This window comes from Triturus cristatus, chromosome 8 (assembly GCF_964204655.1).
Source record: "Triturus cristatus chromosome 8, aTriCri1.1, whole genome shotgun sequence".
Taxonomy (NCBI): Eukaryota; Metazoa; Chordata; class Amphibia; order Caudata; family Salamandridae; genus Triturus; species Triturus cristatus.
In genome coordinates this window covers 1,115,739,511-1,115,766,363 of record NC_140591.1, presented here as the reverse complement: position 1 = coordinate 1,115,766,363, position 26,853 = coordinate 1,115,739,511, and the positions used below count along the sequence as shown (strand labels likewise).

General features: G+C 40.6%; 1 protein-coding gene across 6 annotated transcripts in view; it reads left to right on the top strand.

Annotated features, from left to right (window-relative positions):
* Nucleotides 1-26,853, top strand: part of LOC146805462 (protein-lysine methyltransferase METTL21E-like) — a 421,842-nt gene that overhangs the window by 77,944 nt on the left and 317,045 nt on the right. For all 6 annotated transcript variants that reach the window (XM_085622696.1, XM_085622694.1, XM_085622698.1 and 3 more), the window contains exon 2: nucleotides 15,653-15,742. In XM_085622696.1, the coding sequence (XP_085478822.1) occupies nucleotides 15,713-15,742 (30 nt within the window). In that variant the 5' untranslated portion in view covers nucleotides 15,653-15,712. The remainder of the gene's footprint in view (nucleotides 1-15,652; nucleotides 15,743-26,853) is intronic.

Here is a 26,853-nt window from a genome sequence, read left to right as displayed (position 1 = left end):
TATATTTTCACCAATAGTCGCGGTGTCACCACGACAGTTGCAATGTCGTCGCAATAGTACACGGGGGCCTCGCTGGCAGTTGCGTTGTCACAGCAAATATCGCACGCAATAAAAAAAATCTATTTTGGACACAAAACTTGTGTCATTAATACCCTCATTTCTCAAACATGGGTCAGAGTATCTCCACCCTGACCCCTTACCATAGCTTTCACCAACATTTTCAGCCATGGGAATCGTTCCTGATTGATAAAATGGCAGCCACACCCAGCATTCCCACTGGCGCGCTTTCATGATTTACCTCGGACATATCATGATTTTACAGCAATGACCGCGAAACCGCTACATCTTTATGTTCAGGTTGCGTCCAACCAATAAGAGCATCCCGCTGGTGCGCGCTTTCGCAATTTACCTCGAGCACGTCGTGATTTAACCACGATCACAGCGACACAGCCACAAAATATCTGTGGCCAAAGATATCACTATATTGTTCGGTTTTAATTTCACAAAAACTAACAAATGGATTTGCATCAAATAACAAAAAGCATAATCTGCATAACAACATCTATCTTTCTGCCAAATTTGGTTAAATTCTGTCCAGCATTTCAGGCTGTAGTTTTGGTAACAAATTCCTACGGGAATTACCATTACAAACGTACCCTTATTTCGCACCCCTATTTCTTGGGCCCCACTGCACAGATCACCCCCAAACTTTCCATGACTCACAGAACTTACTTTGACACTTTATTGGGAAAATTCCATGCTGATTGGTCAAAAGACGCCAAAATTATAGGCAAGTCAAAACTTGCTTTTCCTATGGAAACCAGGTCCTAAGTATGGCGACCACCAGTAAGTAATATATATTACCATGTGTGTGTATGTATGTGAGCAAGGGGGCAACCCTGAAACTCGTAGAGTATTGACAAAATCTTGGTGAATTAAAAGACCACTTATGCAACAATTGGAGTCAATGGCATGCTGTTTCTTTGATATTCGAACTCAGCACTGTGTCGGATTATTCGGGATTCGCCGTCCCGCTGTGGAACGCCGTCGTTGGAGGCAGGGGTAAGGCGACTGCTGTGCATAGCACCACTTTGCTGTGGGATATATGCAGACTCCAGCATGCTCAGGCTCGCTATGGAGAGATTTTGTTTTTGGCCACACACAACCAAGTAACGCATTTCAACCGCACAAACGGTCTTTGTCAAATCTAAAGTTGCTGCTATTTTTTTGGTATTCATACCATGAACAAAGTTCTACATGATTAAAGTGACAGTGCACAATTTGAATAAGCAAAAGTGACATGTGCAATCCAACTTGCAAGACCAATTAAGTCTATACAATATGCGAGGCCTGAGGCGAGAATGTGAGTGCAGAGGTAGGAGTGAAAGTGCTGGAACATTGAGATATGAAGTACGCTAACACGCGGAACCTAAACATAATTAATATGGAACGAATGTTGCCCTTTAGTGGAAATTGTAAATAGGACTGTACACAAACATACTGTACTGTGAAAATATTTCCTACTTACGAGAGCCCTTACACCTTCCTTTCAGAATTGCTTCTGTACCTTGTTTTATTGTTGTGCTATGGATGTTTTCTTCTTTATTGACATGATGGTATATCCATGCTGTTATAATCTGTACATTATTGAGCACTCGTTGTGCAACTGTTATCTCAAAAAGATCAATAAAGAAAATGTATTAAAAAAAAGTCTGTACAATGTGAAAATGAGCGTTGACCTGAAAATGCAATACTAATATTGAGAATATGTAATGGCAAACAAGCGGCATCAATTCATTCTGAATATATTTAAAATTATTTTAAATGCATTCTAAAATTATTATAGTTTAAGAATAATTCACTACATCAAAGGCAAGTGCCTGATTTACACCAAGTCAAAATTCAGGACCCAAAATTTCTGGGCCAAACACTCTATATGCATTCAAAAGTGCCATGTGCAATTTCAAAATGAAGTGACCTGTGCCTTGTACAAATAACACATTATTATTAAAATGCCATAATAACATGAAATAAGTACCCAAGAAAGATCAACAACTGGTGTATGCAAATGCAGTCAAAATTAAGCTGCCCCATGATTCAATGATCATCTTATTTGCTCTCACTCTCTTTGATCCAGTGCCCCTTGATCCTTCAATGTGCAGTAAGGTTGGTCACGTATGAATTAAAAATAAAAGTTCTGTGTAAAAATGTTAAAACCGTGTGCTAAAAATCCAATTATATTGTATGGAGTGAGTTGAAATTCATAATCTCAGGAAACCCCAGATCATTAGCTGTAAATACATCATCTATTCTCTGTATCACCAAGCAGTTGACCCCATTCTCTCCCTCATTTTATACAGATGAACGTGCAAGTCTTCCTTGGTCTTATGGCCATTGGGGATCTTACTATTGAAACGTAAAATATATCTCGATGCAAGCTGTCTCAGGCACCTTTCACTATTGCTCCCTCTCAACCTTTGTGGCACTTGATCTAATACAAAATACCTCAGATCTTCCAACTTGTTGTTGTAAAATTGTTGGAAATGTCTAGCCATGGGTTACGCCTGATCCCTGTTATTAATCGCTCTAATATGTTGTAGGATCCGCTGGTGCACTGGTAAAATGGTACTTCCTATATACTTCTTTAAGCAGCTGCACCTCAAAGCATATACCACAAATTGGCTCCAGCAGTTCAATGGTTTCATGATCTGCCACTTTTTATCTGAAAACAGTAAGGGTACCTCTGTTGTATTCTCTCCATACCTGCACGCCTTACACTTGTGGCATCTCCTCAAGCCCTTGCTTTCACTGAACATTCAACAAAATGTACTTATTTATTTAAAAAGTTGAAATTATTTTATTTTAACATTCATTCCTAAGAGATGCTATTTTAAGTCCGAATCTGTCATATTGATCATCATACTGGTGTCAAAAGCAAGTGTCAACAAGTTTGATGACTTAAGATAAATTAAGTATCATTCCTGTACATGAATCGCTGTAATGCCATGGGCATGGTGAAGTTTCCGTGCAAGTCTAAAACAAAACTAAAAGTCTATGAAAATTGCAATAATTTCCTATTTAAAAAATGGATCATCATCCAATGGAGCAACTCTAACAGACTGTGTTGTAGATTCTAAAAACTGATGCAATCTAGTCCAGTGCCAACTCCCTAATCCAGCATCCACTATGCTTTGCAGGAATAAGGAATTGATGACAGTGATAAATACTGATGATAAATCAGACAAAATCAGGGATCTGCCTCATTCAACCTCCATACAGGAATCATATAGTACAGATAATATTGCTGACACTGTGCTAAAGTCTGAATAATACCCATTCTATTAAATATACCATGGTCCCCCTGTCATGTGTGGTATTCTTTGCTGCTCTCCTTGATTTACTTTTCATACTCCTTATAAATATAAAATAAGTGATAAATACAAGCTATGAATATACAATATCAGTAAATAATCAGGACATTGATTAATCAAAAATCTTGGAGCCTACAAGTAGTAGTGATCTAATATAGAAATAGCTGTATAGTTTTGGGATCTTCTTTTTTACTGATATTTTAAACAAGCCTCATTGGCACCAGAAACGATTAGTCTATAGAACTATGTTGAAGAAGTTTAGGATTTTACTAGGACCTATAGATAGCACATACATTTGATTTATTATTACAAGGTTGAAAATTCAGTAACAAGTTCTTGCAATTTCTCTTCTCAGTATTTACCATTCATAGGAGAGCTACATTTAAATTTTCACACATACTTTGGTGCGAATCTTGGTTTCTCACTGATTGAGAGCTCTATAATTTGTGATTGAAATCAAGAAATATATCATGGATCTCATCATCTGAGGAATATATTGTTTCTGGGGTTAGCGACTTAATTATTTTATCAGTGTCTTGATTCATCCCAAACTTCACCTGGCAAGAGAACCATTACTTGCTTTATCCAAAACTAGAGCTCTGGATTTCTTCTGTTTTCCTTTTGGACCTCAATTGTATCAAATTGACAAACTTTTACATAAACGTTATTCTCTTTAGCTAGTTAGCCCTATGATCGCTCCTTTCTTCTGGTAGCTGCAATTTATTGAAAGTTTGTGGCCAACTTTGTGATGCTTTACAGGTATAATTAGGCAGCTCATCTCTCTCTGCATGCCAATAATAGCAGAAAAAGTATTTTTTATGTTTGCAGCAGTGGATATAGGCAGTTAAATTTGGACCGTTAAGGCCCTGTACTTTTACATCAATCTACTGCTGCCTTTTTGATCACGTTTTGGCACTCAAATAAAGTGATTAATAATTTGATTTCGAATTGTGGTCAAGCAGTTGCCAGCATTTGTTATTGGGGCAGAGGATGGTGGATAGCACAGATGATGGTCAGAGTCTGTTCCATGCCCAGCAAAACTACAATGCAGATATAAAACATGCTGGAACCGATGGGCTACTATTCTTGCACAATGGCAAAGCTTTATTTTAATGGATCCTTTGTCTTGTAGGAAAGTGCCCTTTTTGTATGGTCAGCCGCACACTTTTTATCCTAATGCTGATGGTTATGCCTCCTAAAGTGCACTGGAGCCTGCTAACCAGGCCCCCGTGCCCGTATTTTCCCCCTAAACCTGATACATGTGAATTGATAACCCCAATTATCAAGGACTTTAACCCCCTTATAATTCCCTGGTAAATGGTACCAGTGGTACCCTGGCCATGGGAGTTAAAGCGGTCACCAGGGCCTGAAGCACTGATTGTGCCACGCTGCGTGACTCAAGTAAACAGATGACAGCAGTCCCGCCATTGTAGACTGCATGAGCAGTGCAAACTGCTCAAACTCAACTTTGCCTTCACCGCGAGTGGCAAGATCAAAACACTATTTTTAATATGCCCATCACCCCTAGGGTAGGCCTCCTGATCCAAGGAGGCGGGTGCATTATATTAAATGTGTGGACATATAAGTGCAAGATTATATGTCCCTATAGTAGCCTCTTTTCATTAAGAGCGACTATAAGTGTTCAGGGGGCCATAGGACAACATTGGCTGGCACCAGGGCAGCCCTGAGGTTGCCAGCTCCATTATGGTCCCACTGAAAATGGTCATGCGTGGTATCAAACAACTTTTCTCATCAAACCTAGCACGATTCCCATGTCAGGTATGATGTGACATGCAGACAGATGGCTACCTTAGAGGTTTCCCACCTGGTTTCCCCAGCCTTTCCTGCACCCTGACTGACAGGCTGCAGCTGCTGCTGTCAAGACCGAAATATGACCCTCTACCAGGAGGTGTGAATACTCCCAAGAGTCAGAAACAAAGGCCTGCCTGGGAAGGAGGTTACACCTCCCTCCCTGACAGGATGGCTAGTGAAGCAGCACATCAAGGAGGTGAGCTTCAGAGCTTACACTGCCTCTGATTGGCATCCAGGCTGCTTGCCAAATAAGGAAACAGCCACCTCCTTGCCCACGGGCATTTTTGCTCCTGGTCAGGTGGGAAAATTAGGTAGTCAGGTTGTGTACACCCCCAGAAGACTAACCATGCCCTCAGGGTGTGCTACCTGATCTGTACAGCCAAATCCATAACTCTAGTTATACTCATCTGATTGTGTTCATTTTGGTGTCTAACTTTATATAAAGATCTACTTTATTTTAATAAATTGATGTCGGCTTTCTTTCAAGTCATGTCAATTACTTATCATGCATGTTGGTACTCTGAAATGCTTAACACATGTTCCTCTAGTAAAGCCTGACTGTTCTGTGGCCCTGGACCATGACTGAGCTAAGGATTTAGTAGTGTGAATCCAAAGGACCTAATATGGGGTATTGTGAGAGTACTGAACAGTGAAGCCTAACCAGCCTCACTACATTATAATCCACTTTGCGGCACGTCTTGTACTAGTAAACCTGTACCAGAAAGAAAGCCACATATATCTGTCAAAAATATCAGTGGTGCCTTTTAAAGACAAGAGTCTTTTGAGGTGTACTTCATGTTTACACAGGCTTAACCAAGTGTGAACAAAACATTTAGGAAATTGGTTGCAACCGTGGACCTAAGCTTTACATAAACAATGATTACCCACCCGTGCGTTAGGTATCAAAAATATTTTTTATTTATATAGGCAATATTATCTTAATATAAATAGTAAAAAGAGGAAAAGAAAAGGACTTTTTCCCCTAAATACAGTATCGTAATGTGCACAATGATGATGTATTTAATACATTTCGCTACATTGAAAAACCATGTTCCCTAAGGTAAATATTCAGACATACTGATACATTCACACTGTGCCTAATAGTACACAATATTGTATGTGAAAATGTCATACAAAGTTTAAATATTTTTTATAAAATGAGAAACATGGTTTATACAAGACAAATCACTTCTGTTCATTGAAGGACAATCAGCTTTGGCATGGCTCTTGAAAATCTGTGTCCTATGCGCGTTTCAGCGATGCGCCTTCATCAGGAAGCCATGTAAATATTAATAATGAGACCTAAACAGGGTGCATATAGAAAAAAACATGTAAGTAACATAAGTAGGTCCTACTAGAATTTCTGCCCAAAGAAGAGTCAGGACGAATATATTTAAGAAAATCTTTCTGTTAAAAAACTTGTCACAGGACAGAAGGGACACACTGAGGGTGAATAAATGAGAGCTTTTAAAGTGTTACAGGTAAGAAAGAATCGCAAAGTTCTCTTCACCAGATGTCATTCTGTGATGAGCAATATAGGTTACGAAAAAGTAAAGTAAAGAGTATGAACAAGCGGAAAGACTCGAGTGAGCATGGATTCTATATATTTTTTGGGCTTGCAAATTGTTGGTAGAGTGAACTTCCAACCACTAGATACATGCAAGAATGGAGAGTATCCCAAAGTTATGCCAGTTCAATAACGCTAGATATAATCGAAGGTTTTGATGGAAATTGTTTTACCTTCAGGAATATCAGTAATCATCTGACCAAATGGCAGTAAATGGTAAAAACGAGATGATAGTAGAGTATATAAGAGTCCTATTGTGAGAACACAAAATGGGGAAAAAAAGTTTAGATAACTTTGAACTTCTGACCTATGTCTCTGCAAGAGGAAATGAGGTTATTTCGTATGTGGGATAATCTCCGCAATCTGAATGCTTGAAGGTTTACCTATAATTGTGGTAGCCGATGACAAATATCAAGTCTAGAGGTCAATAAATGAATACTGCGGTTCAAAGTCCCAATGGTGGCTGCTACCGGAGGTACGGATAAGTGAACAAATAAGGTGATGTGAACTGTGCCTACGTTGTAGGGAAAACAAAGAAAACCATCTAATTGATGTAATAGTGTGGCCAGTTGAAAATCAATAGCATATGGACGGGTTGCCCAGAGACTTTAAATATAGACTAGTTTGGTTAATGAAACGCGCCGGAAATGAACAGGTAAATGCTTACCTGCACTTTCAATTGCTACAAGGAGAGGAAGCCAGCCGCCTTTCGTGGAGGGGCAAGATACAATGCCAAGGTCCCAAGCTAGAAAAATTAGAGATGGGAATTTAAAAAGAGGGTCGGGGTCCATAGGAGACTCCTAACAAAGTGGCCATATAATGGTGGCGAACAGTACAAAAAAACGGTCAAGTGCAGCATAGCATAACATTGCTTGGGCCAGTGTATTAAAGATAAAAGCTGCACTTAGTTTGTCGAGAGGGGGTTTACTCACATTGAATCTCTAAGACTTGGGGTCAGAGAAATCTTAAAAGTTCTTACCGATTGGGTGGGCAACAATGGATCCTCCGGTAACCAGCAGGGGCTCAGTCTTGGGGTGGTAGGCGGGGACCTGGCCCAAAGGTCAGAATAGGGATAGTGATGGAATCCAAAGGTCTGCGCTAACCCCCGTGCACAGCGTGGGGTGCGCAGATGGAGTCTGCCCTGGACATGCTTGGCGCTGATGGTTAAATAGCTGCCAGGAAACACAACCGCGCCAAGGTGAAAGCTTACATGGCGTGTGAATACGAATGCCGGTAGGAGGTGTGTCAAGAAAGTCGAAGCCCCAATTGAGGGCTATGTAAGCGAATCTGGCGGCCATCTTGTAGTGTTCAGGGGACACCATAGTGCAAGCACGAACTTACTTGATTCGATAAAATCCAGAAAGAATAAATAAATGAATCCATGATTGTGTGGTGGCGGCCCAAAATATTATACAGGGTAAACGAACCCTCATTTACACTAGCGAGAATGTAGGTAATTCTGATATAATGTCAAAATATCAGAAAAACGAAAAAATACATATGGATGAAAATGAAAATAAATGAAGTATATGGCTACAGATGGTATAGCTATCTAAACACTTATCTTCATCAGTATATAAATAGGACAGTTTCAGATGTTGGTCCCAGGGAATTTCATTGTTCATCCCTGTTTTGTAAGTATCCAGAGAGAAGATCCAGTATACCTCATAACGTTTGCGTATGTTGGTACTTATAGCTCCTGAATTGATCCGTATTTTTTCGCCAGGATCAACCATTGTATATCTTCAGTGGTGTGTCGTGCCTCCATATATTGTTTAACTAATGGGGCTTGAGGTTTGTGAGTATGAATGGCTAGCCTGTGTTCTGTTAGTCGGGTTGTCATTGATCGTGCAGTTTCTCCTACATATCCCTTATTACAGGGACATAGGATAAGATAGATAATATTGGAGGTTTTGCAGTTGGTAAAGGTGTTCATTTCTAAAGTAATGTCATTGATTGTGAAGCGACTGGTTTCAATGGCAAATTGGCAAGCCATACAGGACATGCATTTAAAGTTTCCAGTGGGGAATGTGGTGCCTAAGATAGATGTTTGAGTAATATTTTTAGACTTTGTAGGCATTCGAGACCGTACAATGAGGTCTTTAAGGTTTTTGTTTTTCTGGTAGCATTTAAGATATGCCAATTAGAGTTGATAATGTGGTGAATTCTCTCATTCATTGTAGAATGGCGCAATACGAATACCAGTCTAGAGTTGGATTTCTAAATTTGTTGCATTAGTAGATGTTTCCTAACGTAGTATTGTGCTTGTTTGTATGAGTCACGAACTAGACGTTTAGGTTAGCCACGAGCTACAAATTTGGCTTTCATTTCTGTTGCCCGGGTGTCAAAATCTTTTACATTGGTACAGTTCCTACGTAAACGTAGGAACTGTCCAAAGGGAATGCTTATTTTTTGAAGCTGAGGATGGTAGCTGTCGAAGTGCAACAAGGTGTTTTGGGCTGTGGGTTTGGTATATAGATCCACTTCAAGGTGATCTACCCTACTCTGGATCACAATATCTAGAAATTCCACCTTATTATTCCTAGAGTTGGCTGTGAAAAAGATATTGGTGTCACACAGGTTGAGCCAGGATACAAATTCAGGGATGCCTTCTGGGTTAGCTGTCCAGATTAAAAAGACATTGTCTATGTATCTGGACCAGTAACGCACCGATTCACTAAAGGGGGCAATCTCGTTGTCAATAAAGCGTCTTTCAAATAGGGTCGTATCAATATTGGCCACTGTGGGGGCACAAGATGCCCCCATACTTACTCCTTTTGTTTGTTTGTAAAGTGATCCTTTGAACTCAAAAGTATTTTCTGTGAGAACCACTTTTAAACATTCAATGAAGAACAGCCTAGGGCAGTCAATCTCAAATATGTCAATGAACCAAATGACAGCTTCGATAGCTTCTGTCTGTGGGATGTTCCTATAAAGAGCTTCTATGTCCATCGTGACCATGGTGTGTATCGAGGCATTAAAATGTAGATGTTCTACTTTACTTATTATGTCTCGAGTGTCTCGAATATATGATGGAATCTTAGGGACATAGGGTCTTAGTATGGTATCTACGTACTTCGATAGAGGCTCTGTGACAGACCTAATGGTGGTAACTATGGGTCTGTATGGAGGGTCTGTGCTGAATGCACATTCAGCACAGTGCTCATGTGCATGAATTTTAGGGACCCCGTAGATGGCCGCCATTCTGGGTTTATTGATGTTAAGATATTCCCATTCTTTTTCACATATGTAATTTTGTCTAAGTGCTTGTGTAGTTATTTGAAGCAATAGGTTTTGAACTCTTTTGGTAGGATCCTTTTGGACGGGTATATAGTGTAGTTTATTGTGTAGCATGTCTTCCATCTTGAGGACATATTGGTCACTATCTAGTAAGACTGCTCTGCCCCCTTTATCCCAACATTTAATCGTCAGATTATTATTTTGGGTAAGAGATTTGAGTGCTGTGTGTTCTTCCCGAGATATATTAAATTCGGGAGCAGGAATATATTTAGTGGCTGCTGTCAGTTTGTTAAAAACGACATGTTCGAAGATTGCTATGTCCGGCCCTACTTGTTCCAGGGTTGGGAGACATGTGGATACCGGCTTAAGACCTGACCTATTGTCCTCAATTTGTACCTGATCTTCGCGGCCTTCAAAAAAACACATTGAAGTCTAATTTTTCTGAAGAAGATCATCAAATCTTGAAAAAATTCAAATTTGTTAATTCTACTATGGGGGACAAAAGAGAGACCCTTTGTTAAAAGAGATTCTGTCGAGTGATCTATGGTCTGGCTGCTCAGATTGAAAATGGGAATTTCCTTCAATCGTGCCAATATTAACTATGTCTCGTTACTAGGTATTAATCCTGGTTTTGGTATAGATTTTGCCCCTGTGGATAGTTCTGAGGTTGAGGTTATTGCTGGTTCTGCGGATGTTGATAGTTGCCTCTGAACCTTGGCTGGTATCTAGTCTGCCATCCGGTTCGTTGGTATCCTCGCCTGGCAAAAAAAGGAGGGCGATCTCCTCTAGAGCTTGCAGACATGTTCCTACCTGGGCCTTGTTCTTGAAATTGATTATAGCCTTCTCCTTCCGAATCAGAAGTGTCTGAAAAGGTTGTTATTTTTCTAGAGGGTCTATTATATGAGGGCTGATGTTGTGCCTTATAGTGATCACGCCATGTTATCTATTTACCTAAGTATCTTATCTGAACCTAAAGACTACAATAAGGTTGTAGAAGGTGTAAATTTGTCTAGAAAAAACGGTTATCAGCTGAAGTGGTCACAAGCACAAAGATTAAATTCAGACCCTGAAATTATAGCTCAAATAAAGGAGGAAATATTAGCCTGTGTGGAAGAGAATTCATCACCTCATTTCTTAGTCAGCCAGTTTATTGCTCTTTTGGAAAAAGTAAAACAAGCACTCACATGGGTTAAGTCCGCTAATGCTACCGTCAAAATGGGGTGGATTGATACAGCCTGCACAACAGCAAAAAAAAACCTTGTTAAAGCTCTAAACACGCATCCTAGAGATTGCTCTGTAATCTGTGCGCTACGCAGATTATAAATTAGCGAGGAGGGCAAGGGAAAAAGATCTTAGGGCACAGGCATGGGCAGATCTCAAGGAAGCAGCTGTGTCAGGAAGTAGTAAAGATTTCTGGAAAATCGTGAATGCCCCACATTTTAAAGACATCAATGATCCTACATTAGACGTGCATGTAGAGGAAGAGGCATGGGTGAGGCACTATGAAGAAATATTTGGTTTAGCAACCCGTTCAACTTCACTGTTATCCTCCCCAGAGATTTTACTACAGGGAGGGTTAACTTTCTCTGTATTAGAGATAAGAAAGGCGTTGGAAGCCTGCACCCCAGGTAAGGCGCCTGGGCCAGATGGAGTTCCAACTGACCTCTTTCAGCAGAATTATAATATGTGGGTGCCTTTACTTACAAACATTTTTAATAGCATCCAGATAGTAGGCCCACCTCTGTCTTGTAACCAGAGTCTAATTGTGCCCATTTTTAAAAAAGGTGACAGGGGATCCCCAAAGAACTATCCTCCCATATCCCTCCTTGACACTACTGCCAAACTTATGGGATAGGTTCTCTTGGCCAGATTGGAGGACTGGGCCGAATCGCACAATATTTTTATGAAGGCGCAATACGGGTTTTGGAGAGGAATGGGGACGGTTGATCAGTGTTTAAACCTCTCCCTAACTATAGGGAAATACACTAAGGCAAAAGCCGGAAAACTGTACATGGCCCTCATGGACCTAACCTCGGCCTTTGACTGTGTGTCACACCCGAGGTTGTGGTCCATGATGAAGGGCATGGTTATCGATCCACCAATAATTGGTTTCATACACCAGTTGTACGCCAATGCCACTGCCTGTGTAAGGTATGGCAGGAAGGGGGAGTGCACTCGCCTCTTTAAAGATGAAAAAGGGAGTAAGACAGGATTGTGTTCTTGCCCCGTTCCTTTTTTCAATCTATATGAACTGGGTAGAGTCCGCCCTGTCTGCTCTACCGGTGGATGTGCCTGAATTTGATCGTATCCCCCTTCTGATTTTGGCGTACGCTGACGACGCGGTATTGATGGCCAGATCGGGCTTAGCCCTACAAACGCTAATCACAGCCTACTCTGCCTTTATGGCCTCTCTTGACCTAAAGGTCAATAAATCTAAATCATTTATAATCGTATCTGGAGCCGCAAGAGGTGAGAAACATCCTCATTTCCAGTTGGCAGGCAAGGAAATCGAGACAGTCGACTCCTTTTCATACCTTGGAGTGCTTTTTGATAAAGACCACTCATGGTCTAATTTAGTGGCAGCAAGAGCCCAGGGCATGCAAAGGAGTGTTAACGCTGTCAAAAGATTTGCTACGAAGTTGGGAGGCAGCCCACTGGATGCAATTAAGAATACATATTCAGCTAAAACAAAGTCCGCTGCACAATATGGGGCAGGAGTGTGGGGTATCGCTAATGTTGCACTGCTACAACAAATAGAAGACTCCTTTTTTAAAAACCTTGTGTCCTTACCGCAATCAGCCCCAAATCATATTTTACACTGTGAATTGGGGCTTCCTTATTTGAGCGACAACATAAGACTGGCTCCAGTCTTGTTGTGGCTATCAGTATGGCGGAGGTCTACAGTGGATTTGACCCAAACCATTATCAAGGACTGTTGTAAATTACATTATTATAAAAGAATTGGATGGTTAAATTACGTAGAGGTCCATCTGAAAGCGTTAGGGATGGGAGAAATATTTCAGGACCCTGAGTCCTGCAAAAGGGTTTCAAAGGAAAGAATAACTGATTTATTCATTAAGAGATCAAAGGTTTATTTCTCACTCGGAGTCCTTGCGGGATTACACTTGCTTTCAGGTACTCGAGCATGAAATGACCATGCAGTTCTATTCGTTTTACCTTTTTCTTCAGGGATATTAATTTATGTATATCCTCATTACCAGGCATGGTTGAGGCGGTAGAGGTGGTACCTGTAGCAGATTCTCCCACCAGGGAGGCAAAATCCTCATCGGAAAAAATAAAAGTTTGTCCATAATCAGATAGAAAGTAGATGTCTAGGTCAAACATGGGCTGTAGCTATTACAGATAAACAAGAAGAGTCATGTAGGTTGATATTAGTATCTACTGGCTTGTGGAAAAAGTGAAAGATAATTCTTTAAGGTGGTAAAGTATACTGTGGGCCCTGTGATCAAGTACGTGGACAGGATAAAAGAGGAAAAGTATAACCCCGCACAGACAGGCTGTGGAGAAATTATGTGTAAAAATAGGGGTACCCCTGACAAAATTATGAATATCAAGTTTGAACAAAACATTTAGGAAACTGGTTGCAACCGTGGACCTAAGGTTTACATAAACAATTTATAACCACCCATGTGTTAGGTATCAAAAATATTTTTTATTTATATAGGCAATATTATCTTAATATAAATAGTAAAAAGAGGAAAAGAAAAGGACGTTCTCCCCTAAATACAGAATCACAATGTGCACAATGATGATGTATTTATTACATTTTGCTACATTGAATAACCATGTTCCCTAAGGTAAATATTCAGACATACTGATACATTCACACTGTGCCTAATAGTACACAATATTGTATGTGAAAATGTCATACATAGTTTAAATATTTTTTATAAAAAGAGAAACATGGTTTATACAAGACAAATCACTTCAGTTCATTGAGGGACAATCATCTTTGGCATGGCTCTTGAAAATCTGTGTCCTACGTGCGTTTCGGTGATGCGTCTTCACCAGGAAGCCATGTAAATATTAATAATGAAACCTAAACAGGGTACATATAGAAAAAAACATGTAAGTAACATAAGTAGGTCCTACTAGAATTTCTGCCCAAAGAAGAGTCAGGACGAATATATTTAAAAAAATCTTTCTGTTAAAAAACTTGTCACAGGACAGAAGGGACACACTGAGGGTGAATAAATCAGAGCTTTTAAAGTGTTACGGGCAAGACAGATTCGCAAAGTTCCCTTCACCAGATGTCATTCTATGATGAGAAATATAGGTTACGAAAAAGTAAAGTGAAGAGTGTGACCAAGCTGAAAGACTCGAGTGAGACAGCATGGATTCTATATATTTTTTGTGCTTGCAAATTGTTGGTAGAGTGAACTTCCAACCACTAGATACATGCAAGAATGGAGAGTACCCCAAAGTTATGCCAGTTCAATAACGCTAGATATAATCGAAGGTTTTGGTGGAAATTGTTTTATCTTCAGGAATATCAGTAATCATCTGACCAAATGGTAGTAAATGGTAAAAACGAGATGATAGTAGAGTATATAAGAGACCTATTGTGAGAACAAAAAATGGGGAAAAAAACTTTAGATAACTTTTAATTTCTGACCTATTACTCTGCAAGAGGAAATTAGGTTATTTCGTTTGTGGGATAATCTCTGCAACCAGAATGCTTGAAGGCTTACCTATAATTGTGGTAGCCTATGACAAATATCAAGTCTAGTGGTCAATAAATGAATACTGCGGTTCGAAGTCCCAATGGTGGACGCTAACGGAGGTACGGATAAGTGAACAAACAAGGTGATATGGATCTGCGCCTGCGTTGTAGGGAAAATAAAGAAAACCATCTAATTGATGTAGTAGTGTGGCCAGTTGAAAATCAATAACATGTGGCCGGGTTGCTCAGAGACTTTAAATATAGACTGGTTTGGTTATTGAAATGTGCAGGAAACGAACGGGTAAATGCACAGGCTTAACCTCCAAGACAAAAACTTTTGTCCTCTATTGTAAGACAAATAGGCATGCCCAACATATTATCTGGCCAGATCATAATACTACAAAATGTCAGCTTAATGGCAACCAATTTTGTTGAGATTACAGACTTTGCGGAGGGGCCCCCCTTTTTTGTGGCATCTGTGAAATTCCAAACAATTTGATGAGGTTTGTGAAATGTTAGTTTTGCAGGCAAGTTGGAGGCTGTCAGTCATATTGGGAAATGTAATGAAATTATGGTGTCTTTAGTGGAGAAATGAAATAAGATTGACAGCTCACAAAAGTTAAACTCTGCAAAACGCGGAAAGTCTCATGCACTCCTGTCTTTCAAAAAGGTGGTCACTGAGGGGTATTGTCAGAAAAATAGGAAGAATATAAATGATATTTCCATCACTATGTTTAACATAAGTATTATTAAATTACAGCAATAATTATAAAGTATGAAAGACCTTAATGTTTCATGGACTCTGCAGTACAGCTGTTGCTTTAGTTTAAGAACTCAACTGCATTCTGCATAGAGTTCCTTGATGAATCTTCATGCTACATTTGCATCTCACTATGATTTTTCAGCCTTTAGCATTGATTTTGATCTCATCTTTACAAGCATTCTTTTATACATAGCGATATTGTATTCCAATTTTAGTTTCACCAGGATCGTGTAATTCCACAATGGAAACAACATCATCGCATTGTAGCCTGCCACATGAACTATCAGGAAATCAAGACCAAGCAAGTGAGTTCATTTTCTATTTTATTGCCTGCATTCCTTAATGACCAACTGCACCAGTTTGCTGCATGCATTATTTGGTCGAAGCCTATCAGACAACTCACTTGTCTGGTTGCAAAGATCCATTGGGGACAATACTGAAAGCTTTCATAGAAATGCATGCTCCCATTGCTTTTTATTGGCTTTGACTTTTGTCATACACATAATGCTTGCTTTTCCATTCTCTGGCGTTATTGTTTTAGGCTGTCTAGCTTGTGTTAGTCCCTCCCATGGAGCATAGCCAGTTTACCACCCCTCTGATTGGCTGCTCTATTCTTCCACAAATACTCTCTTTTTGGAACAGTTTTTCATTTTTGTGAAGCACTCCAGAAGAGAGCATGTTTCCCCCTGTATGCTTCTCTTACCCCCACCTCTGCCACTGCTCTCAGTATTCGTCTGTCTCATCTGTGTGCTTCTTCTCATTTGTCTTTTATTAACTTAAAAACGGAGTATTGTTTCTAAGAGAATTTAGCCAATTTACTTTCTTCAAGCTTCTTATTATTTGTCGATTCTGTAAGGCGCTTTGTGGATTCTGAGGTCCCGTTTACTAGAAGCTGTTTTGTTTCTTGCCTCAATTTTTGAGGCAGAAACATTTTTGCTTGAAAGTATGTTTTGTTTAGCTGCCTGTCTGAGCCGTGACTGATATTTCATAGAGCTTGTTCCTAAAATGTGTCGCTTCACTAGCTGACAAAGAATGCATTCCAATGGGATGCCAGGAGCTGTCGTTATGTTTTTACAACTGCAAAGATTTGTAGGTAATTTGCCTGTAAAGAGAACATGGTCTTATCTTTATAGAATGCCAACAAACAATCCCTGGCACATTTGCTGCATTTCCAGTAGCCTGAACAGACAATACAATCTATAATTGTTCAAAATCTTCTGTTTCTGCTCTACCTGCTTTAAAAGTTCTTAATGCTGGTAATTAAATGTGTTCCTCTAACACAAAAGAAAGCATATGAGCATGCATGTTTTTATTTCTGGGTCAAGTCTACTTTGCCGTGATTAACAGTTCAATTCAGTTTACTATTGGAATGCCTTTCTGTTGGATGCAATATATATTGTTGTCTGAACACTACTTGGCTCTCTTGGAATGTGCTTTCCTCTATGCACAACACTTTAACATAAGTTGGATAACTCAGTTACTTTCATTTATGGTTTGACAGTTGCAGTTCTACATCTAATACAATAATCATATAAACATGTATAGTCTAATTTTCTTGATGCTAGCTTATTTCCCAGTGTTCACATTGCTGCCATTGTGCTCTTTGTAAGAAACAAAGAATGAAAGAATCTAACTTTCCTAGTTGGGTTTGGACCCATTGTATAAGGGAAACCATGCACAGTTTTTTGTTTCTGAACAATCATGTTCTTCTTAATAAACCTAACATAAATTGAATTATTAGTAACCCTCAATGAAATAATGCATGTTGTAGGGCATCAGCAATGGAGCCTGCAGTAAACAGCAGCTCAAGGGTCCCATCTCTTGCGTGGCCCCCATCCCCTTTCATTTACATTGCGACCCCAGGGTATCGAGTACCCGCGCCTAATTAGACTCAGGGAGAGGGGCCCTGAGTCCCTTCCCTTCATTAAATACTCGCCCCAGGGGTTGGATTTCCTAGGGCCTTTTTAGGCTGAGTGAGGGGGCAGTTGACACCCCTCCCCTTTTTAATACATTTCAGCAGCGGGGATGGTGTCCCCAGAGCCAAATTAGGCTCCAGGAGGCACCCTCTCCCTCATTTTCTGACTTTGGCCCCAAGGGATGGGTTTTCGGGGGCATCTCAAAGGTTCACGGAGAGGTGGCATGCACCCCCTTCCCTGAAACAATTACATGCATCACCTCCCTGGGCCCTGGCCCATGCTGGGGATTTGTGTAAAACAAGCGCGGGCCTCGAGATCAGAGTTTCCATATCCTACCCCCATTCTTTTTTTTTGCATTTTGTTAGGTCTCAGGACTGAGTCCTGAGTCCTAAGATGGCTGCTACCACTTCCAGGTTGATGTGGTGGCACCCAGTCTGATCAGATTCGCAGGAGATCTGTTGCGTTTGCGGATCTCTGCAGTTTGATCTAGACAAAGCTTTTTAACCTTAATTTCTCCTAAACTGCCGAACACAAACAGGACTCTTTATGGATCATGATACTGCTTTCTGACACATTTGGTGTAAATCGCTTCAGGGATTGAGCTGTGGTGTGTTTAAAGTTCCTATTGAAAAATAAACAGGGAATACACGTTTTGAGATCCCTCTTTTTCCTGGCCCCCACTTGACAGATCACTCCGAAACTTTCCATACCCAAACTAGTCGAAAAGTAGCACTTTGTTGAGGAAATCCGTCAAACAACGTCTATGTTCTTAGCAACATAAAAACGGCATTTCCTATAGAAACATGATCCTAACTATAACTACCCAATGGTAACAGCCAAAGGGTAATATATATAAACCATGTTAACTTGTGTTCAGTAATTGCGAGTCAGCCTATTGAAAAAGGCTTTGCGGCGAAACATGTAGACGCTCTTTTATCGATTTTTGTTTCATGCTGGAATAAAAACTCCATTGAACATTTAGCTCTAAGGAGTGCCGTTCCTTCCTCTTTTGGATTTTTGGGTCAGAAGTATTGGAATATATATATATATATATATATATATCCACTCCAATGCTCACCTTTAGGATTTCAAGCAAGCGGGACACAGCTCCGGGCACAAACAAAGACTTTAATTGAGCGCATTCACAGAAATCACAGCACAGTCCTTGCATGGCATGAGCATTCAGGCAGACGCGTTTCTGGCCTCATTGGCCGTCATCAGTGCCGATCACAAAAGAATGTCTTGGGTGTGACTCGGAGACCGCTTCCTATTTAGTGGTCTCTCGACTCCTCCTCCTTGATGCAGGTGTGTTGCTTCTGCTTGTGAGAGTTGGGTGAACTGCATGGTGGTTACTGTAGTCCATCGTGGTGCCTCATTCAGTAATGAGAAACTCCAAACATCAGGTGATGCCCCAGTATGCTGGCGTACGACTGTTCCACCTCCAAACTCCCAAGTGTGTTGTTCTAACTCCAAACTAAATGCTTTGTTTGTGTCCTTGTCAGGCAGCTTGTGCTGCCTCCTCTCTCCCCTCGCTGCAAATGAACACCATATGGTGATGACTTCGCTCGGGGGGGCGCCGCGTTTGTACTTCTCGTACCACACCAAACAGTTGCTGATAAACGCGGAGCTCCAGACCGAGAGGGCGTGTCCCCGTCGGTTTCAGCATACTCGACTATAAATCCACTCCAATGCTCACCTTTAGGATTTCAAGCAAGCGGGACACAGCTCCGGGCACAAACAAAGACTTTAATTGAGCGCATTCACAGAAATCACAGCACAGTCCTTGCATGGCATGAGCATTCAGGCAGACGCGTTTCTGGCCTCATTGGCCGTCATCAGTGCCGATCACAAAAGAATGTCTTGGGTGTGACTCGGAGACCGCTTCCTATTTAGTGGTCTCTCGACTCCTCCTCCTTGATGCAGGTGTGTTGCTTCTGCTTGTGAGAGTTGGGTGAACTGCATGGTGGTTACTGTAGTCCATCGTGGTGCCTCATTCAGTAATGAGAAACTCCAAACATCAGGTGATGCCCCAGTATGCTGGCGTACGACTGTTCCACCTCCAAACTCCCAAGTGTGTTGTTCTAACTCCAAACTAAATGCTTTGTTTGTGTCCTTGTCAGGCAGCTTGTGCTGCCTCCTCTCTCCCCTCGCTGCAAATGAACACCATATGGTGATGACTTCGCTCGGGGGGGCGCCGCGTTTGTACTTCTCGTACCACACCAAACAGTTGCTGATAAACGCGGAGCTCCAGACCGAGAGGGCGTGTCCCCGTCGGTTTCAGCATACTCGACTATAAATCCACTCCAATGCTCACCTTTAGGATTTCAAGCAAGCGGGACACAGCTCCGGGCACAAACAAAGACTTTAATTGAGCGCATTCACAGAAATCACAGCACAGTCCTTGCATGGCATGAGCATTCAGGCAGACGCGTTTCTGGCCTCATTGGCCGTCATCAGTGCCGATCACAAAAGAATGTCTTGGGTGTGACTCGGAGACCGCTTCCTATTTAGTGGTCTCTCGACTCCTCCTCCTTGATGCAGGTGTGTTGCTTCTGCTTGTGAGAGTTGGGTGAACTGCATGGTGGTTACTGTAGTCCATCGTGGTGCCTCATTCAGTAATGAGAAACTCCAAACATCAGGTGATGCCCCAGTATGCTGGCGTACGACTGTTCCACCTCCAAACTCCCAAGTGTGTTGTTCTAACTCCAAACTAAATGCTTTGTTTGTGTCCTTGTCAGGCAGCTTGTGCTGCCTCCTCTCTCCCCTCGCTGCAAATGAACACCATATGGTGATGACTTCGCTCGGGGGGGCGCCGCGTTTGTACTTCTCGTACCACACCAAACAGTTGCTGATAAACGCGGAGCTCCAGACCGAGAGGGCGTGTCCCCGTCGGTTTCAGCATACTCGACTATAAATCCACTCCAATGCTCACCTTTAGGATTTCAAGCAAGCGGGACACAGCTCCGGGCACAAACAAAGACTTTAATTGAGCGCATTCACAGAAATCACAGCACAGTCCTTGCATGGCATGAGCATTCAGGCAGACGCGTTTCTGGCCTCATTGGCCGTCATCAGTGCCGATCACAAAAGAATGTCTTGGGTGTGACTCGGAGACCGCTTCCTATTTAGTGGTCTCTCGACTCCTCCTCCTTGATGCAGGTGTGTTGCTTCTGCTTGTGAGAGTTGGGTGAACTGCATGGTGGTTACTGTAGTCCATCGTGGTGCCTCATTCAGTAATGAGAAACTCCAAACATCAGGTGATGCCCCAGTATGCTGGCGTACGACTGTTCCACCTCCAAACTCCCAAGTGTGTTGTTCTAACTCCAAACTAAATGCTTTGTTTGTGTCCTTGTCAGGCAGCTTGTGCTGCCTCCTCTCTCCCCTCGCTGCAAATGAACACCATATGGTGATGACTTCGCTCGGGGGGGCGCCGCGTTTGTACTTCTCGTACCACACCAAACAGTTGCTGATAAACGCGGAGCTCCAGACCGAGAGGGCGTGTCCCCGTCGGTTTCAGCATACACGACTATAAATCCACTCCAATGCTCACCTTTAGGATTTCAAGCAAGCGGGACACAGCTCCGGGCACAAACAAAGACTTTAATTGAGCGCATTCACAGAAATCACAGCACAGTCCTTGCATGGCATGAGCATTCAGGCAGACGCGTTTCTGGCCTCATTGGCCGTCATCAGTATATATATATATATTCACTGAAAAAACCAAAGGTTACAGGGACTTCATAGTTAGGGTGACATTATACTTGTACAAAATCAGAGAAATCCACCAGTTATTGTTAGCTGAGCTAACTATAACTTGCACCCCCGCAATGCACTGCACTTAAAGTTTGACTCTAGAGGGCAGATTTACAAGCTCCTAGCGTCACTTTTGCGTCACTTTTCCCATGTTAAAAATGACTCAAAAGTGGCGCAAGGGCCTTGTAAATTAGTCCCTAGCTGTTTAGTGTGATATTGTTTAACTCCGAAATTGACTTTCTACATTGTACTGTTTTTGGCTTTTTTGGTAATTTTTTTGCACAAATGAAATGGCATCACAACAACCAGAGGAAGACCTACAAGTAGTTGAAGCTGTTCAGGAGCAGGAGGTCCTAGCTGCACAATAAGAGTCTTCAGATGAGGAACCATCTACGAAGAAACAAAGCATAGCTTGGGATTTTTTCACTATTGCATCTAGTGTATCGAAGGCCACAGATAAATTGATGAAGCACAGTTTGTGTGACAAGACATTATCTCGAGGCACAGCAAAAAAATATTCATGTGGTACAACAAGTATGTTGTACCACTTAAAAACATGCCATAGGAAGAAGCTCAAAATAGCACAGAGAGAGAGAGAAGGAGAGGGATCATCAGCCTCCAGAGCTCTAGCCCTTGCTCCTGGTGTCAAAGTTTCACCTGAAGTCCAGAGAAGATGAAGTGAAATGTCACCAGAGCTAAAACGTTTTGCTACCTTCGGTATGGACTGTAACACCACCGTAGCAGCCGGGGTGCCATATTTAGATGTAATTGTAAAGAATGTGAAAAGCAATAATTGTTACATTGTTTTGCTTTTTTATTGCAGCACTTCAAGCACAATTTTGTAGTCAGTACTTACAGTTATGTTATTTTTGTTTTATTATCACTAAAGGCAACTGTTGTTTAACTGTTATCCCTTGTGGGTATACAGTTATACCAGGAAGCCGGATATCCTATCAAAAAACCTCTGGATATCTTATCTGTTGTTGTTATCACTTAGTAGGGTGGAATATCCAAGATATTGGAGAAGACGCCTCACTCACTAATAGTGACATGCTTCATCATAGGCGTCTTCTCCACACCCAGATAAGGTGGTACTATCTGGGCGGACTCAACCAGAGGTGTTTTGGGAGTTCTTATATAAGATAATACTGGTTAAGCAGGGAACCAGATGTTGTGATATATTAAAAATACCTACAGGTATACCCCTCTCAAATATTATTAGGGTACTTGTGGTATCATTAAAATCATGTATTGGGGTTCTTTTGAAAGTAATTTTTTCAAATGTACCCTCGTTATAGTGCCAACATGTTTCGGCCCACATTACTAGCCCTATCGGGTCTGGGGCCTTCGTCAGGGCTTTGTTATTCTGTTCTTTACTTTAAGGTCCCTGCCTTGTGTTTACACATTTGTTGCATGCATACCAATCATGAGGCCTATTGCACTCACCTAGACTCTTGCAACTCGATCGTCAGTAGATTTTCTACAAGATCAAACAAGGGGAATATAAACATATGCACAGAGTTATATGTTTCTTCACAATTTGGTATTCCTGTCATATTATTTTCACTACTATAGTGCAACGTTTGTGTGAACACCCAGACTAAGTGATCATTTTTTATCGGTGTCAATAGCCGTGTCTATACCTCATCGAATCATACTCACTATGTGATTTCCCAACCCACACTCTGTGTTCATTTAAAAAAAGGAAACTTGTGACTCTCAGTTGTGAATCCCCGTCCCACACGAATATGCGCAACTTTCCTTTTCATTCACACGTGATAGTACCACCTTATCTGAGTGTGGAGAAGACGCCTATGATGAAGCATGTCACTATTAGTGAGTGAGGCGTCTTCTCCAATATCTTGGATATTCCACCCTACTAAGTGATAACAACAACAAATAAGATATCCAGAGGTTTTGTTATAGGATATCTGGCTTCCTGGTATAACTGTATACCCACAAGGGATAACAGTTAAACAACGGTTGCCTTTAGTGATAATAAAGTTTCTTGGGAGAGTGCAACTGGATTGCCCTTTTTCTCTCACTCTCTGTTTGTGAAAAGAATTTTTTTATTTTTGTTGCCATTTTATTTTTCCAAAAATTACAAAAGAAGTAAAAAATGATGAAGAAAAACTAAAAAACAAATCAGTTCAGAAAAAGAAAAAAAAATGTGTTATTTTCAGAAACGCCTTTTCTGGTTAAAGAAAAGATACGTTGAATGAATAGATGAGTGCATGATCGGTGCCTGGATGATAGAATGAGTACATGAGTGTTGCATGAATGATTGGATGAATGCATAAGTGGTGTGTGGATGTTAGAATGACTTCAAGAGTGGTGCCTGGGTGATTCTATAAGTGCATCGGTAGTGCTTGTGTAATTGTATGACTGCATGTGTTGTACCTGGATGATTTGATGAGTGCATAGGAACTACCTGTGTAATTAGATGAGTGGATGGGTAGTATCTGAGAGATTTGATGAGTGCATGGGTAGTGCCTGGATCATCATATGAGTGCATGGGTAGTGCCTGGTGATTAGATGAGTGTGTGGGTAGTGCCAGGGTGATTGGATGAGTGTCTGAATAGTGCTTGGGTGATTGGATATGTGCATGGGTAGAGCCTCTGTAATTGTACAACTGGATGGGTAGTGCGTGTTTGATTTGATAAATGCCTGGGTAGTGTCTGGGTAATTGGATGAGTGTATGGGTAGTGCCTGGATGATTGAATGAGTACATGGGTAGTGCCTGGCTGATTGGATGAGTGTGTGGGCAGTGCCTGGGTGATATATAAATGCATGGGTAGTGCATGGGGGATTGCATGACTGCATAGGTAGTGCCTGGGTGATTTTATGAGTACATGGGTAGGGCCTAAGGGATTGGATGAGTGTATGGGTAGTGCCAGAAAGATTGCATGATTGTGTGAGTAGTGCCTGGGTGATTGGATGTGTGCAGGTTAGTGCCTGGATACTTGAAAGACTGAATGGGTAGTGCATGGATAATTGGATGACTGCATGGGTAATATCTAGGTAATTGGAGGAGTGCATGAGTAGTGTCTTAGTGATTGTATGAGTACATGACTAGTGCCTGGGTGATTTCATGAGTGAGTGGGTACTGCCTGGGTGACTGCATGAATGTATGGTTAGTGTGAGGGTGATTGAATGAGTGACTGGGCAGTACCTGGGTTATTGGATGTCTACATAGGTAATCTCTAAGTAATTATGTAAGTACATGAGTAGTGCCTGGGTGATCATATGAGTGCATAGGTAGTGCCTGTGTGATTCTAGTAGTGCAAATCCCAAGGACACCCTGCTAATACCACATGTTTGTGACAAAGTGTAAAACACATATATAGACATATTTTACATAAGGTTTCAGTGTAGCTATTTAAAAGATACTAATTTAACTTTCAACTTTGTATTCATTTGTCAAAATAACTACAAACAAAAATACATCTTCCTTCTCCACAGCAACACCAGAGGTTGTAACAACGTCAGTGGTCACAAATACAAATGAGAAAGTGTAAAACTGATATATTCACATATTTTAAAGAAAGTTTGAGTCTAGCTGTTCAGTAACATAATGGTTTAACTTTATTTTAACAACAGATCTGCCAAAAACAACAATTTCAAAAAATAACTATCATCATTGGAATTCACAAATACAACATAACTACCAAACAAAGAAATTGTATTAACCCATTACACTATCTATATTGTCACCCAAACTCATTTTGAAATTTGTGCTGGTTTTTAACTTTTTTTCACTAATTCTACACATATAAAATGGAATCAGAAAAACCTCACGAAGACCTATAAGTGGATGAAGTTATTAAACAGCAGTAGGACTCAGCTGCACATGAATAGTCTTGTCATGAACAACCGCAAAAGAAAAAACAAGACGTAGCTTGAGATTCCATGTGGTAAATCAAATACCACAACTAAATTGGTAAGGTACAGCATATGTGACAAGACATTATCTCGGAGAACAACAAAAAACTATTCATGTGCTAAAACAAGCATGTTGTAGCACGTGAAAACATAATAGAAGAAGCAACTTAAATTTACACTGAGAGAAAAAGGAGAGGGATCTTCAGTCTCTAGAGCTCTGGTCCCTGATCCTGAAAACAAAGTTCCAGCTGAAGTGCAGAGAAGATGCAGTGAAATGCCACCAGAACTAAAGCGTTTTGCTACTTTCTGCATGAACTATAACACCATCCTAACAGCTGGGAAGCAGTCTGTGGATCTAATTTTCCAGAATGTTAAAAACCATAGTTGTTAATTTGTATTCTTCTTTTATTGGAGAAGTTCAAGGACTGGGAAAAAATGTAAACAAAAACACTGCTGGTATTATAGTTCCTAGACTGCTGGTATTATAGTATCTCTGTTTAGTTTTACTCTAGTAGCAGAATGTAAGCATACAATCCTAAATTGTCCTTAGAAGTTCGGTTCTAGAAATAGCAGATATAAGTTTGTTAGCTTTTTACATAATCTTAATTTGAATGATATCTCTATGTCATTGCACTCTATCCATCCTGTTTGACATCTTTAATATATTATGTAGTTTGTAGAGCTTATATTAACTCCTCATAAAATATGTCTGCTATAGTTGAGAAACATCTTTTTAAAATGGAAATGTGTCCAGCTACAAAGTTTGTAATTTTATGTTTCTAATTTACTGCCACGCACTCTGCATCATTGTAACATGACTATGACATATTTCTCATATGTTTGCAATAACAACATACATCTAAGTTCTAATCTACAGCTTGGACGGGTCATATCTTAATGGGTATTTTTGGTTAAATTTTCTAAGGCCACAGCTTTATAATCTGGTAACGTCAAATAGAGGAATTGTTCCGAATTCATTTCAGTGCTACAGGTGAATTCACAGTGTTCAAAATTGTTGTTCCATTTATAACTCAAACTAAATAATTCATTGATATTCACATCCTCTTCCTCTAATAGTCCTAGCATTACCATTAAAAATTCTTGAGCATCCTGCTGAATATTTTGAGAAAACACTACCACTCCGTTATAGTATTCTACCTTTTAAACCTTTCTGCGACTCTATTGGTGTTAACTTGCCTGTCTTTGGCTCCATGCAGGCTATAGCCTAAAGATGTATACTTTGCATAAGAATTGACTCATAAATGTTTAAATTCTTGAAGTGGTTCTGGAATAGGAACCAGTATTGACTTGTTATGCACAGCTCTAGCTGGCATTTTATTATCCTCAAATTTATTGTAACAGTACTTATATATAACTTTCTGTGTGGACAAGACAAAGCGTTCCTCTACAAATAAATACACAGCAACTTTCGCCAGTTATCATTCTTTTCTTTTTTTGAATATAAGTCAACAGGGTGTGTTTCAAACTTTTAGTGAGTGTGTCACCAACATTTACAAACATACTCTGGTTTTTCAGAGCACACGGTTACATTTTGCAATCTCTTCTTCAAAGCTATCAACTATAATACCTGTGTCCAGTTCTGCAACTCCTCCTGTTATCAACTCTTCATTTTCCCTATATTCCTGTTCTGGACAAAAGAAGTGAAACTGCACACTATCACAAACCTTTTCTACCTCTGCCACAATACCATTCAAACGTGCTTTATTAATTTTTCTTAAACATAAAGCAGGAATCTTCACATGGTACAACCTCCTAACTAAACTTTGTATTGTTGAGAGGTGTACAGCTTATATCTTTAAATGATGAAAGGTGCTTTGCCACACTACCTTTGATAAACAAGGTAC